General features: G+C 48.1%; 1 protein-coding gene across 3 annotated transcripts; it reads right to left on the bottom strand.

The window, feature by feature from the left end:
• Positions 1-5,243: 5,243 nt before the first annotated feature.
• On the bottom strand, positions 5,244-12,205 carry Osr2 (odd-skipped related transciption factor 2). 3 transcript variants are annotated; one of them, XM_048457217.3, is made up of 4 exons: positions 11,823-12,205; positions 7,536-8,300; positions 6,511-6,610; positions 5,244-5,803 (listed from the first exon to the last, which is right to left on the bottom strand). In XM_048457217.3, exons 2-4 carry the CDS (start codon positions 8,189-8,191, stop codon positions 5,621-5,623), a joined length of 939 nt encoding a protein of 312 aa, XP_048313174.2. In that variant the 5' UTR covers positions 8,192-8,300; positions 11,823-12,205; the 3' UTR covers positions 5,244-5,620. The 3 variants fall into 3 exon arrangements, with proteins under 3 accessions (XP_048313174.2, XP_048313175.1, XP_085535246.1); XM_048457218.3 differs by having other exon boundaries at positions 5,244-5,721; positions 11,823-12,204; XM_085679120.2 differs by lacking the exon at positions 11,823-12,205 and adding an exon at positions 10,311-11,501.
• Positions 12,206-12,998: the final 793 nt, after the last annotated feature.

The following is a 12,998-nucleotide window of genomic DNA, read 5'->3' as shown; positions in this document are numbered from 1 at the left end:
TAGAGACCTTAGAGCCTTTATCACCAGAAATTCCAGCTCACCCAAGGGCTTGGGGAGGGCTCAGAAAATAAAAAGGCCCTTGGAGACTTGACTGGTGGGGATACCTTGAAGAAGGATGGTTGCTCTCAAAAGGGAGAAAACACAGAACCAGGATGAAGAAGTCTAGAGGAAAGGAAAAGGAATTCTGAGTGGAAATCAAGGAGGAAAGGAAACTAGAAAGTAAACAGAAAACAAAGTGAAGACAGCAGGTCAGAGAGGTTTATGGGTGGGTGAAAAAGACAAACAGCGACCACCACATCAGAGGCAGCAAACCGAGATAAAGAACAAAGACATGCAGCACATTAAGGCTTTATTTTGAAGTTTAAAATATTGTGTATTACATTTTTCTTTAAGACAAAGAAAAAACAAACATGATTTTTGAGAGAGAGTTAAAAAAAAAGAAAAGAAAAGAAAAGAAAAGAGGGGGTGAGCCTGAGTTTATTTCTTAGGAATCTCTGCTGCTAACATTCTTGGTGTGCTTTAGTCTTTCTGCTTAGTTTTTGAAAGATTGCTTTTGTTTTGTGTCATTGAAATAAATAGGTGTATGTGATACATCCTGCCTTTGGCATGACATCAACATCTCCTACCACAAGATTTACAGAAGTTTCATTTGTTATTGTTGTTGTTGCTGCTGCTGCTGCTGCTGCTGCTGCTGGTGGTGGTGGTGTGTGTCCTACATGTGCAGGCAAACGTGGAGGCCAGAGGTCAAAGTCAGAAACTGTTCTTTAGGAGCCGTCCACCTGAGACCTGTGTCTGTCTCTGCAGCACTGGGATTGGGAGTGAGTTCATCACATGGGGCTTTTAAGTACATGCTGTGGCTTGAACTCAATCTTGCAGGGCAAGCAGTTTTCTGGCTGAGGCATCCCCACAGCTCTTGGGAGCTTCATTTCTAACACCTGCCTCCTGCTCATGGTAGCCTGCTTTCCTATCTGTGTTTTTGTTCGGTAGTCCTGGGCTTCCGGGAGACCCTAGCGGTGTGACTTTATGTAGCCTTCATCTTTCATGTTATAGTGTTCTTCTTCTTGTTAGTGGTTGGCTGAGGAACAGGAAGACAGCTTGTTTTTCCAGACAAGAAGAGACAGGGCAGGTGGATTGTGTGAGAAACTCTTAATTCTTAAACAAGAAACACAAGGAAAAGATCTTTTTCTGCCTCTGGAATTTGTCTGATGAGGAAACAGTGAGCTGGTGCTCGAAGCTGCTGCAGCCATCTTGTGGCCATGCTGGGAGCCCCAGTCCACAGTGTAAAGACAGAAGAGCAGAAAAATAGTAACAACTGGGCCCAGATGATCTTGTCACTTCAGTGAATTACAAATCCCTAGGCCCTATCTCAAAACATCTTATCAAATAGAAGAAGAACCCTCTATTATTGCAGCTCCTACTAGTTACATTTTTCTGTTTCTTTCATTAAAAATCATCCTAACAGATATGGCTTAATTTACTTAAATTTTTTTTGTGGGGAGGGGCTTAGGTTTTTAAAGTTACTTACAATTTTTCTTAAACTATCAATTTTTCTTTTGGGTTGTTTCAATAGAGAAAACCACATAGCTTAGATAATAAGGTAATTTGTGTGTGGGTGCAGGCAACAAGTAATAAAAAAGAAGAAAAGAAACAAGAATGAACTTGAATTATCTCAGGTCATCAGCGCTGAATCATTCTGCATCTCCACCCCCTTTATTGCTCATTGCTGTCACCAGTAGTGGCTATCAATGTCGAGTGACATGTCAGGAGGGAAACATTGAGAAATACGGTCTCAGCCTAACACACTGGTGATTGCAAGCGTGAGGAATCCTCGCGGCACACAAGTGTTTGCAATGTACTACATGGTTTCGGCAATTTGTTCTCTTTCCTTGTTAGAGTAATATTGAAATTATATGGTGACAAGAAAAGCAACTCATTCCATAACGATACCAGGATTTTCCGTTGTTTCTACATAGCGTTAAATCTAGATATGCTCTCTCACCTGTGTTGCCAGTCTTCCGTTTCCCAAGCACCTCCTGGGAGCCAGCCGCCCATCCAGAGCTGAGGCAGGTGTCTAACCAAGTGTTTAAGTGAAGAGGCTCACATGTTCTTACTAACTGACAAGCTGAAGGAGTTCCCAGCAGTGTTTTTTATTTCAGCAGCAGAGGTAAATGTGCCTATTTATAATTTTAGACTGAATTTTCTTTTAAAATGTGTACTTGTCTTAGGGTTAGATTTTTGGAAGCTTTTCTCTTATACAATGATATATAGCAAATTAATGTTAATTACTACGGTAATAAAGAACTTGGGCTGCAATGGCCTGCATTTTAAGCTGAATGCCGTAAGAGCACCCAACACTCACTCTCCTAATTCCAAGCAGGCCTTTGGTTACAATGTAATTAGTGTTCAGAAATGTCCCTCAGTTCTCACACACAGATGACAAGGTGATATTACAGCCACAATTCAATGGTCGTTTGTTGCTGCTGTCCATTAATATTTTTCTGCGCTGTGGTTATGACTGGTGTGATCTTTCCTCTGCCAACTCCTTCGCCAAGGCAATCGATCGATTCATAAGCTGACGAGAATAGAGGGTGTGAGGAAACACAGGTTCATCTAAAACATGGATAATGACTCTTCCCTGAACTAAAGAAACCAACAAAAAAAACAAAACAAACAAACAAAACCCCAGCAGCTCTATTTCCCAAGACACAAGATCTGCCTTATGCTTATAATGTCTTAGAGGAGTGTCTCACACAAGACTCAGTTTCTTGCATGCTTAAGCATAGAGGAGAAAAGCCCTCAGAGTTTGGAGAGGAATGAACTATTCAGAATCTTACCTGGAACCATGAAGACCATATGGAGGTCACAGAGCAGGGTCCTGTCTGAGCCTAAATGGCCACTGGATTTAAGAGCTTTTAAATTAAGCTCTAGCGGGCTGGAGAGATGGCTCAGTGGTTAAGAGCACTGGCTGCTCTTCCAGAGGTCCTGAGTTCAATTCCCAGCAACCACATGATGGTTCACAACCATCTGTAATGAGATCTGGCGCTCTCCTCTGGCGTGCCGGCATACACGGAGGCAGAATGTTGTATACATAATAAATAAATCTTAAAAAAAATTAAGCTCTAGCACACAGATTTTTTTTAAATTAGTTGAGAAGTCAAGAGTCCTAAACTGTGCTAAATACATCAAGACAGAAACAGATAACGAAAACCAGGTTAGGTATGTTGGCCCACACCTCCTATCCCAGGACTCAGGAGGCTGAGGTAGAAGGATCAAAGCCTGTTTGGGCTACAAAGGTAAGTTCTTGGCCAGCTTGAGCTCCAGTGGAAACCCTTGTCTCTAAAACAATAGTAAAAATTAGAACAAAAAGCAGGAGCAACTGTCACAAATCTTGGCAACGGAAAAACCCGTAGCAAACACTTGCTAAGTGCGGGAATAAGGAAATAAGTGGAAGAGAATTGACCTTGACTTTGAAAAGGTGTGTGAACTACAGGAGGAACTGCCCGCTCAGCTTTCCTGGGGCTTCCGCTTTCACTTAGGAGCCTTAATTTACCAACTAGAGTGAAAGGAATCTACACATCTGTGGTAGGGACCTCCAGGATGTGCCTACTGGTTGGCAGTGGGCAAGGGTCATGCTTTTCTAATCCGTTTGACCTCTGTGCAGTGGAACTGGGACACATGTAGTATGTAGGGGCGTGTGGGGTTGTGAGTCTGACCACATGGAAAAAGCCTGAAAGATGGGGGGGGGGGGTGTCTCTAGGGACAGTCGATGCTAATCCTGCCCTGAAGTATTCAGATCTTCCAAGTCAAGGCAGGCAGAAGCTTGAGAGCAGGGTTAGGGGAGGTCACAGAGTTAATTCTGTACAAACAGAAGAAAATAAACAGACATTTAATTCCTTTAAACACACACCACTTCTTCCCTGACCCTTCCTAGTGAAGACTCTGAACTGTCTTCTTTCTGGGGATGATTTGTGCTGTGTTCCATACATATGCAGAGAAGACTCTTGTAGAGAACTGAACCTCTGAGACATGACTTTTATCCAGCTCTCTTGAGAGCAGGGAAACAGATGAATCTAAAAGGTGTTGAAACCCCCTGGGAAATTATATCAAACACACACTAGTGAGAAATTTCAAATCTTATCTTCAAATTCCCATCCTAAGCTATCATGCAAAGGACTTGTTGCTTGATATCCCCTGAAGGTTAAACAAGTCATCCTTGCACAAATAATACAGTTCTTAAAAGAAATCTGAGAGGGCCTAATTCAGCCTATTATTCAGTATTAAACTATTTGTGAATGCCTACTGGGCCACTGGGCCACCGGTTCCAGGGATGTTCTTTAATGAAGTTATTCTCCTTTCTTTGGCACCTTCCTGCTGACTCCCTCTACCCCAATCCTAGGGACTTCAGGACTGCCTCTGTCCTGGTATCCCATGCTCCAGGACCTCTTGGGAACCATTGACATGCTTTAGAAGGCTATCACAAATCTACTGCAAGCTCTCTACAAAGAATAACGTACATTTGACATTTTCCCAAGGGCAGAACTTGGCCAGTGACTTCACTCACTTTGCTTTGTGGAGAAATCCTAACCTTCTGACAGAATTGATCTCCACCCTTGGAAAGAAATATTGTGTGCAAACACAACTAAGTGGTTTCTCCTTTCTCCTCTTCCCCCATCCTCCTATCCTCCCATCTTCCTGTTCTGCGGGAGGACTGATTTTATGCTCATCCCCTGAAGGCAGGATAAAGTCTGTGTTTATAGTGAGAAATCACAGTGTTCAAAGTCTAATAGTAGGAGCAGTTGCCCACCATAAACTTCGACTACAGGTCAAGGACTTCCAGAACACGGAGCGCCTCTCTCTTCTCTAGTTGTATGCCTCTTGCCATCAGGGCCTTTCAAAGGTATAACACGAACAGTGTGTTATCAACAATGGTTACTGTAGTATACTTACCTGAAGGAATAAACTTAATAAACACAGAGACTAGAATAAACAAGAAGACTAAGACCCCAAGGTTATTCAATTTTATATATTTGAAAGAAAGAGACCAGGCACGATGATCCCATTCCAAAATGCCACAGCACTAAAAGGGAAATGCTCAAATTTTATTAAGAGAACTGGAAGTCCTGTTTTTAAAACTTAAGAATAAAGAGCACCCTTCCCAACCCCAAGAGGGGTTGCCCGCTCTTCTGGAACCCACCGGGAAAACAGAAGTTGACTAGCAGCATACAGACACATCTCAGAAAGCATTGAAACAAGAAAAGTTTTATTTTGAAAATACAGTCTTTAAAGATAAATTTGGTTTCCATTGTCCATGTCTAGGTGCATCCAACAAGATACAAAAACAAACAAAAACAGGACGAAGACCCACGACATTATGTACAGAGCTCTAAAATGAGCCGTGAATATCTACAAGGATCTATTATATGCTGGTTGCAAGGGGGGTGACTTTCTAGAGAGTTCTCAGTCCTCCGGAAGAACAGTTAAGGCGCTGGAGCTGCAGGTGCGGCAACAGCCTGGGAAGAGCTGGGGTCAGTGGGGGTGGGGGTGGGGTGGGCCCCTCGGGTGGGAGGAGAAGGATCTGGGGGAGGGAGCCGCGGCCGCACAGGACGGATCCTGGGCTTCGCTAGAAGTTCTGCCGCGGGGTGTGAGTCAGGCTGTGCCGCCGCAGATCACAGTTTCGCCTGAACACTTTGCCGCACCGCTCGCAGCTGTAGGGCTTGATGTCTGTATGGGTGAGAAGGTGAGTTTTCAGATTACTTCTCTGATTAAAGGTTCTTCCACATGTGGGGCATTTGTGTGGAGATTCCTGTTCAGATGTGAAGCAAGGCAAAGGATTAATCCTTCACACCACCACGGGCACCCACCTCAACAGTTTCTGTCTCCTCAGCACCAAGCTTTAACATAACAAGCGCGCGACAACAAAAGAGGGGACCTGCAGGGACAGATCTGGGCTCCTAATCCGCCAATCGGGAAACACACGGGCAGGCGCCCGCAGAGGCCCGATCTCAGTGATAAGACCACCTCGGTGGGCCCAGTATTTCATCGCCACGTCAAGGGCAGGAAAGGGGGGGAGAACCTACTCCGCTCCTAAGGAATTGCATTCTCCCGGGGAATGAAGCTCCTGTTTGCTGGAAAATTAAACTATTCCTCAACGTCCTGAAAGCTACAAATTACGAGGCCCCTGGGAAAGAGAGCATGGGATTTCACCATGGCTCCATTGTCAAAATTACCTTTATTTCCTCCCCAACACGGGAGTTTTAAACGCATAGCAGATGGGATGAAAAAAGTGTATCAAACTAACATTAGGACTTATTTTAAATCAGCTGGCCTGTCCGTTAAGAAAAATTCTTTGTTATGTAATACTAATTTTATATTTTAAAAAACAAGTGTTGTTCCCCCACTAGAAAGCTAATCTAAAAAGAGTTTTAAGAAACAGACCCTGCCTTGGACACTTTTTGTAAAGCCGTAATGATAAAAACGAACCATTCTTTTAAAGGAAGGAAATGACCTTACCTGCATATGTAAAGTTTTGTGAACTGCGAGAGTTCTAGACTGGCAAAATCCTTTTCCACACTCCTGACATTTGAAGGGCTTTTCTTTGGAATGGATATACCTGAAAATCAATACAAGGTTTCATTGAAATGATCATCCCCGTGGTTTAGGATTTGCTTTCCACAATTATTCCAACGAAATTTTGAGACGGCAAAGGAAGCAGAATGCCTATTATTTATGTTGTTTTTAGACTTTCTGTGAGATTCTGTTTATAGTTAACCTCAACTAACAGATTCTTGGAAACATTCACGGGCGGTCTGACTTTATCTACACTTGACCGCCCTCTCTGGCGTATTTCTGGAGTTCGTTCGAAATGCTGCTCCGAGAGCCGTTCTAGGCCTCCAGGCTTTACCCCGGGATTTAACCTGGTCAAACCAAGACTAAAGAAAAGATTGGGTGGGTGCAGGGGTGCCGATTGTGCGAATCACTTCACAGCCTCGAGGACCGACACGAAGTCCCACCTTAGAAGACACAAATAAATGTCGGCGAAACCTCCACATCTCTACCATGGGAAGTATTTTAACCCGCTGTCCTTTACTAATCCAGGACGTGAGGATGGCTGCAGCTGTTGCTAAAGACGGTGACCTCAAGACCCCATCAAAGAATAAGAAACTCTGAGGACCGTCCTAGGGTACTCAGGGAGGTAGGGGGAGGACTCAACAGATTCTCCGGAAACGACTCCACAGCAGCCAAAACCTGCACCCTTCTACCGCCAACTGGGAAGAACTCCGGGGTCCCGAGGCCTTTTCACCCCTCACTCAGTACCGAGGCAGACTCAGAGGAAATAGAATTACTGGCTCCTAGGCCAAGGCCAAGCTACCAGATTTTTCTTGCTCAAGGACCGAGGAAGAATCAGCGACCGCAGCAGGCTGGGGGGTGGAGGTCACCGAAGCCAGCTTTGGGAGGATTTGGATTTTAGTGACACTTGGAATGTCCACGAGAACATTTCCTGGGCAAATTCACCTTCCCGTAGTTCCCGGTCTCACCTGTGATCCCGAAGGTGATCTTGCCTTCGAAATGCCTTGTGGCAGATGTCACACGTGTATGGCCTCTCGTCCGTGTGGGTCCTCTCGTGAATGAGCAAATTGTAGGATTTGGTAAAGTGTCTGCCGCAAAACTTGCAGATAAACTCCTTTTTCGTTTTGGAGGGCAATCTCCCTCGGGAGGGTTTTCTGTCCGGAGTCAGTTTACTGAGGCCCGAGATGGGGCTGCCCAGCCCGGGGCTCAGCTTGCTCAGGTCTCCCATTTTAGGGGGATCTTCTTGTGTGGCCGCCACCGCCAAGTTGGCAAAGTCAAAACGGGGCCGGTCTTTGTGTAGGGCCGGAAGGACGTGGGCAATGGCTCCCTGCTTAGGGTGGAACAGGTGAGTGGCGAAGGGCAGTGCGGGGAAGGGGAAGCGAGCGTCCATGAGGCCCTGCACAGCGGCCATATCCGTGATGGTGGAGCGCGTGATCTCGTGCATGTTGGGGTACCCCAGCGTCCAGTGGTTCATGTGCATAGTCTGCACAGCGCTGAGCCCATACAGGCCCTGAAGGTGATCCACCGCGGCGGGGAAGGTGTTCACTGCCTGCAGGAAGGAGTAATTGGTGAGCTGCAGCGATGGGTGAAGCGGGATGGGCGCTGGCAGGGCCTTGCTCCCCATCTTCCTGACGGCTCCGGAGGGGTGCAGGAAGCCGCCCCCTTCTTCCAGGTCTCAGAGGCCGGCGGGCGTAAGAGAAAGGAAAAAGAAGCAGCAGCACGCAGAGGGAGCCCTAAAAATGTCCAGGGGAGAGAGGGAGACACCATGATTATTATCTAGCCCCATGAGTCCTGGGGCGACCGCGCGCGTTATGTCTTCTAAGTTCCCTTCTCCTAGGTCTCCAGGACCTCGAGACGTCGAGACACCAGAGCCCTGGCAGCAAGTGGCCCCTCTGGCGAGCGGGTGGTAGGAAGATCGGATTTCGGGAGAGGGGACACCGCCAGGGGAAAGGCGGACGGAGGACTTGGACCCTTGTCACCCGCATCCTCTTAGGAGAGGAAATCAGGAGGGCTGAGGGATCAAGGCCCAGAGGCCTGAGAGTCAGCTGCTGTCGCTCGGAGAAGAGTGCCAGCTCCCTGGGACACCGTAGGTCGTGGCTCCGATCCGGCCCCAAAGGCCTGGTTCGATCCACCTGCGTGGATTCTCCCCCACGCTGTGCCCCACTCAGGTCGCCTCTCCCGCGCTTACCCGAGGCATTTCGTCCTACCCGGCCCTAGCAGAACTCGGCCTCGCCCCGCGCTGACCTCGCTGGCTTTCTTTTTCCTTCCTCTGCCTTAGTCCCATTTATCAGCAGTGACGGGCCCGCAGGAAAGAAAAGTGACACCTCGGGGGGCTGGGTTCGGCCTGGACTCACCCCTTCTCCTCCTCAGGGGCTGCCTCGCCTCCCACCCCCTACCAAGATCCCTTCCAGATGGTTCAGACTCCAGCCTGGTTGGGGTGAGGACACAGAATGTTTCTGAGGCCCGAACCCCTTTTCCCAGACTGAGCGCCAGACTCTCAGAAGAAGGGGGCTGCTTCCTGACCTGGCACCCTCAGGAGGCGGGGGCGGGGGTAGGGAGAGTGCTCTGGAGGAGGCCAAGGAAGAGCGGCAGGGGATCTTTGAGTTCTGCGAGTCCTGGTGTGTGTGTGTGGCCTGCTGGCGTTCACACTGGGCAGCTCAGTTCTCCTGGAGTGCCTCACCTGCGTTCACAGGGGACCCACAGGGTCCCACAACCGAGGGTGGCCTCCCAGGAACAGGGTTTGGAGCAAGCAAGGAAGCAAGCCCCAAACGCTAACCCCCAACACCTGAGGTTTGGGGCTGGGCAGGAGGGTGAAGGGACCTGCCCAGCTCTCCCTGCGCTCCTAAGCCCTACTGCTGCGGACTTTTCTTCCCCAGAGCGTTTATGAAGTGGTGCTTGGAACTGTATCTGCCAGCAGTTTAGGGGCTGCGCTAATGACAGAGTGTTCTGGCAAGACTGGAACTAGCTGCTTCCGTGGACCCCCACCTTCCTCCGCTGTTTGGAACAGTCTGGAGACAAGAGATTTATTAATGAACTGCTTCTGCCTGGTGGTATGCGGTCTGAGAGTTCAGGCTGGGAGTTAATGAGAGGTGTGTAACAGTCAGAGGGTCTCAGTCAGACCATTCAACCGAAACTGTAAACTCCCATTAGTGATAGACTTTCCCACCGCACAAACCAGTGTTCACTTCTGTTCAGCCGCAACCCTCACACCCTCTCCTATGTGTGGGGTAGGGGTGGGGGAGGAAGACTCTGCTAACATCACTGATTATTTTCTCTTCAATTAAAAACAATAAATTTCATCTTTATTTTCTTTCTCCATGGGTAATGAGGATTATCCCCCCTAGTGTTGAAAAGCAGCCTCTCTCCTGAATAGAGAGGAAACCGAAATTATTATTTGGGTGTATTCCCAGACTAGATTTCTTAGAAATAAATAAAGAGGCCATGCATGATTCTCAGCATAGACTGAGCAGGGCTAGGAAGGAGTGCTGGTTGACAATTAATATTTATGATTTTTTTAAATTCTAAATGCTCTAAGTGAACTTTGTCGTAAAGGTCACACTCTTAATTCTGTCTACAGAGACTTGCGTGTCACTCTCCGCTTCCCAATAACTTCAACTGCAGAAACAAGGCTTTTATCATTTCTGTTGGTCCCAAATTGCCACTTCATACTACATAAGGAAGCTTTAATTTGCAAAGGAAGAGCAAGCCAGTAGGCCCTCTGAAACCCTTTTACAAACACCTACCAAACGTCGCTACCATAAGTAGCTGGGGAGTTTAGGTTCCCATATTCCTGTTTAGTTGCTTGCAATGTATGTCAAACCATCGCAGAGATCTAAGGTACTTTCGTTTTGTTGGGGTTAAGTGCACACTCCATTTCAGGCACTAAATGCGGGCCCTCTGCCGCTGTCATTCCTCCACCAGCCTGGCTCCAACCACTGGTTACTTTTAATTTTGCAAGAAGAGAACCTTAAACCATGAAAAGTCACAAATGGTTCAATGGAGATGAGGCTACATTTCTCCCATCAGTTTTCAATGGAATTCCCGGGCAGGTTGAACACTTCGTAAAGTTCAGTTTCACTGGCTGTCAGCAAGGGAGAATTGAACAAACTGATTTCATTTTGGTGAAGCTTTCAAAACACCGGACAACACAGGATCTCTGGTAATTTGTCAAAGACTCTTCAACGTTGGGTAATAGTCGTGTTACATTGAATTATCTAAAAGTAATACAGTTCAGGGTCATCCGCTAAACCCCGTGTGTTGATTTCTGAGTGAAATGACGGACGGTGAATGCGCTCGCTGAATTTCAGTTCGAACGCAACAGGATTGTGTATAAATCAGAGAACCTTGGTAGAAAGAGATCCAAAATCGTGATGGGAGGGGGGAAGGACTTGATCAGGTGGTGGTGGGGGCAGCCACGAAGTTCCTGCCCCTTCCCCGAGCCTCTGCACTCCCAAGGAGTTAATTAAATTAGGATGCCTTCCGCATAACCTGGGTTTGTCTCCGCTCCCTCTCTCCCCCTGTGTCATTTTCCTGTTCTGTTCAAGGCTACAGTTTGTGGAGTCAGCTGCAGTTAGCTGTCTGCACCCAGTTTCACTTCGGGAGCAGTCAGCGCTCTTTTGTTCTCTGTTCACAGGTGGGCAGACGGATTCTGTGCTACTGCCTCCACAAACACCTCGCCCGCCCTTCTTGCTACAACCGCGGCTTCTTTCCCGGCTACTTCTACAACCCAAGTGTCCTAGCCCCAGGAGAGCTTGCCTGCTGCCCTCTCGGCAAAGGCGGCAGTGGAGCGAAAAGCAAGAGGCCAGCACACGCTTGAGGGAAAACAATCACCTATGACTGGACCCCTCTGGAGTCGCTGGTTTGACCGCACCGCGTGTTCCGGCCCTTCTGTGCTGCGAGCCGGGGCTGTGGTAGGACGCGTGGGTCCGGGCTTTCTAGAGCAGGGGAAAAACGCCTCGGTTGATAAGGTTTGACTCCAAAATACGACGATCGGCCTTTTTATAAATCTTGCCGAAGGCGTAAATCTACCAAAACCAAACTAAGCGGCAGCACACAAAAGTTCGACTGGATGTGTTTAGTCGAGAGTCGCGTGCGGGGGACCGGAGGAAGCCAGAACATGAGGCCCGGGACTGGGGTCCACGGGAGAGTTTTTCATTCTCCGAACTCGTGGCACTCCAGACAGAACCTGGGCGCCCTTGAACCCCCACATCCCTTCCTTCCTAGGACAACCACAGCCGGGTCCCGGAGACACTCACCGCCAGCGCGGAGGTCTGCCTGGCAGCAGCGCGGTTCAGACTAGGTCCGGGCAGCAGGGCGCACAGCTTGGAAAGGTCATAAAGTCCAAGTTGGGCGAACTTCTTTTTCGGCGCGCAGTCCCGGGAACTGAGCTCATGATCTGGGGGAGCGAAAGCGAGAGCGAATCGTGGTCTTCCTCAGTCCGTGGGAGCGGAATGAGTAAAGAGCGAGCGTGCTCTGGATGGGTGCTCAGCGCTCTCCCAGACCGCGGTCTCTGGGCCACTTTCTCGCCGCTGACGGCTGGTTAAGTCGGAACCCGCTGCCCTGCAGGGCCATCACCCTCCGGCAGCCAGCGCACCGAGCTCCTTCCTAGCCCGCGTCCCGCCCCAGGCTGCCCCAGGCCGGGAGTCCAAGGCTTTAGTAGCGGCCCCGCCTCCCCTCCCGGCGGGCGTTCTGCAACGGAGCGGGCCGCAGCATCCAGGCTCCGCCTCCACGCCCGGCGCCCGCTAATGGTCCACTCTGTTTACTTGTGTTTGGATAGCAACTGAGTCTTAAAGGCGCAGGTTTCCTTGAGGTTTCCCAGTAAACCCAGACTCAGAGCCCAAGGTGACTCAATTCAAATCTCACACACAAAGACAACGCCCGTCCTCTCTCTTAGGACGACACTTTTCCTCACTCTGTTGGAAGCTCAACTTCTGGTTCTTTGCTTTTCGGGAGTCCTCAGAGAAGTCCAAAGGGCACTTTGCATTTTGTACTTTTACTTCGTTAGCTGGCCGGCTTCATTTCCACGTCTTAACACGTTTATGTGACCATCTGTTTCAAAGGGCCAAAACAGTCAGCTTTACATTTTGTTTTCTAGCGTGTCCCGCCCTTCCCCCAGTGTAAAATAGTTCCATCCATACTTTTGGTCAATTATGGCTGTATGTGTAGTCTGTTTTCTGTTTTCCTCTGCTGTTTTCAAAACGAAGTTTGTTTATGGAAGTGACAATTGACTAATTTCATAATTAGTGCCAAGACATGCGGAATGTTCCAGAAGAAATTTCTTCCAATATCTAAGCTTTAATCAGCTAACGTACATTTCATAAGCAGCTAACCAACTTGGTTAAAGTTGTGGGCATCTGCGATCCATTGGCAAACAATAAAGAGACCATCTGGAATGGGTGAGGAACAATCATTTTTAAATTTTAGGAAAATAC

The sequence above is a fragment of the Myodes glareolus genome, chromosome 19 (genome assembly GCF_982192425.1).
Source record: "Myodes glareolus chromosome 19, mMyoGla1.1, whole genome shotgun sequence".
In the NCBI taxonomy this organism is placed as follows: domain Eukaryota; kingdom Metazoa; phylum Chordata; class Mammalia; order Rodentia; family Cricetidae; genus Myodes; species Myodes glareolus.
Note: the sequence above shows the minus strand (reverse complement) of the source record. Positions and strands in the feature narration are given on the sequence as shown.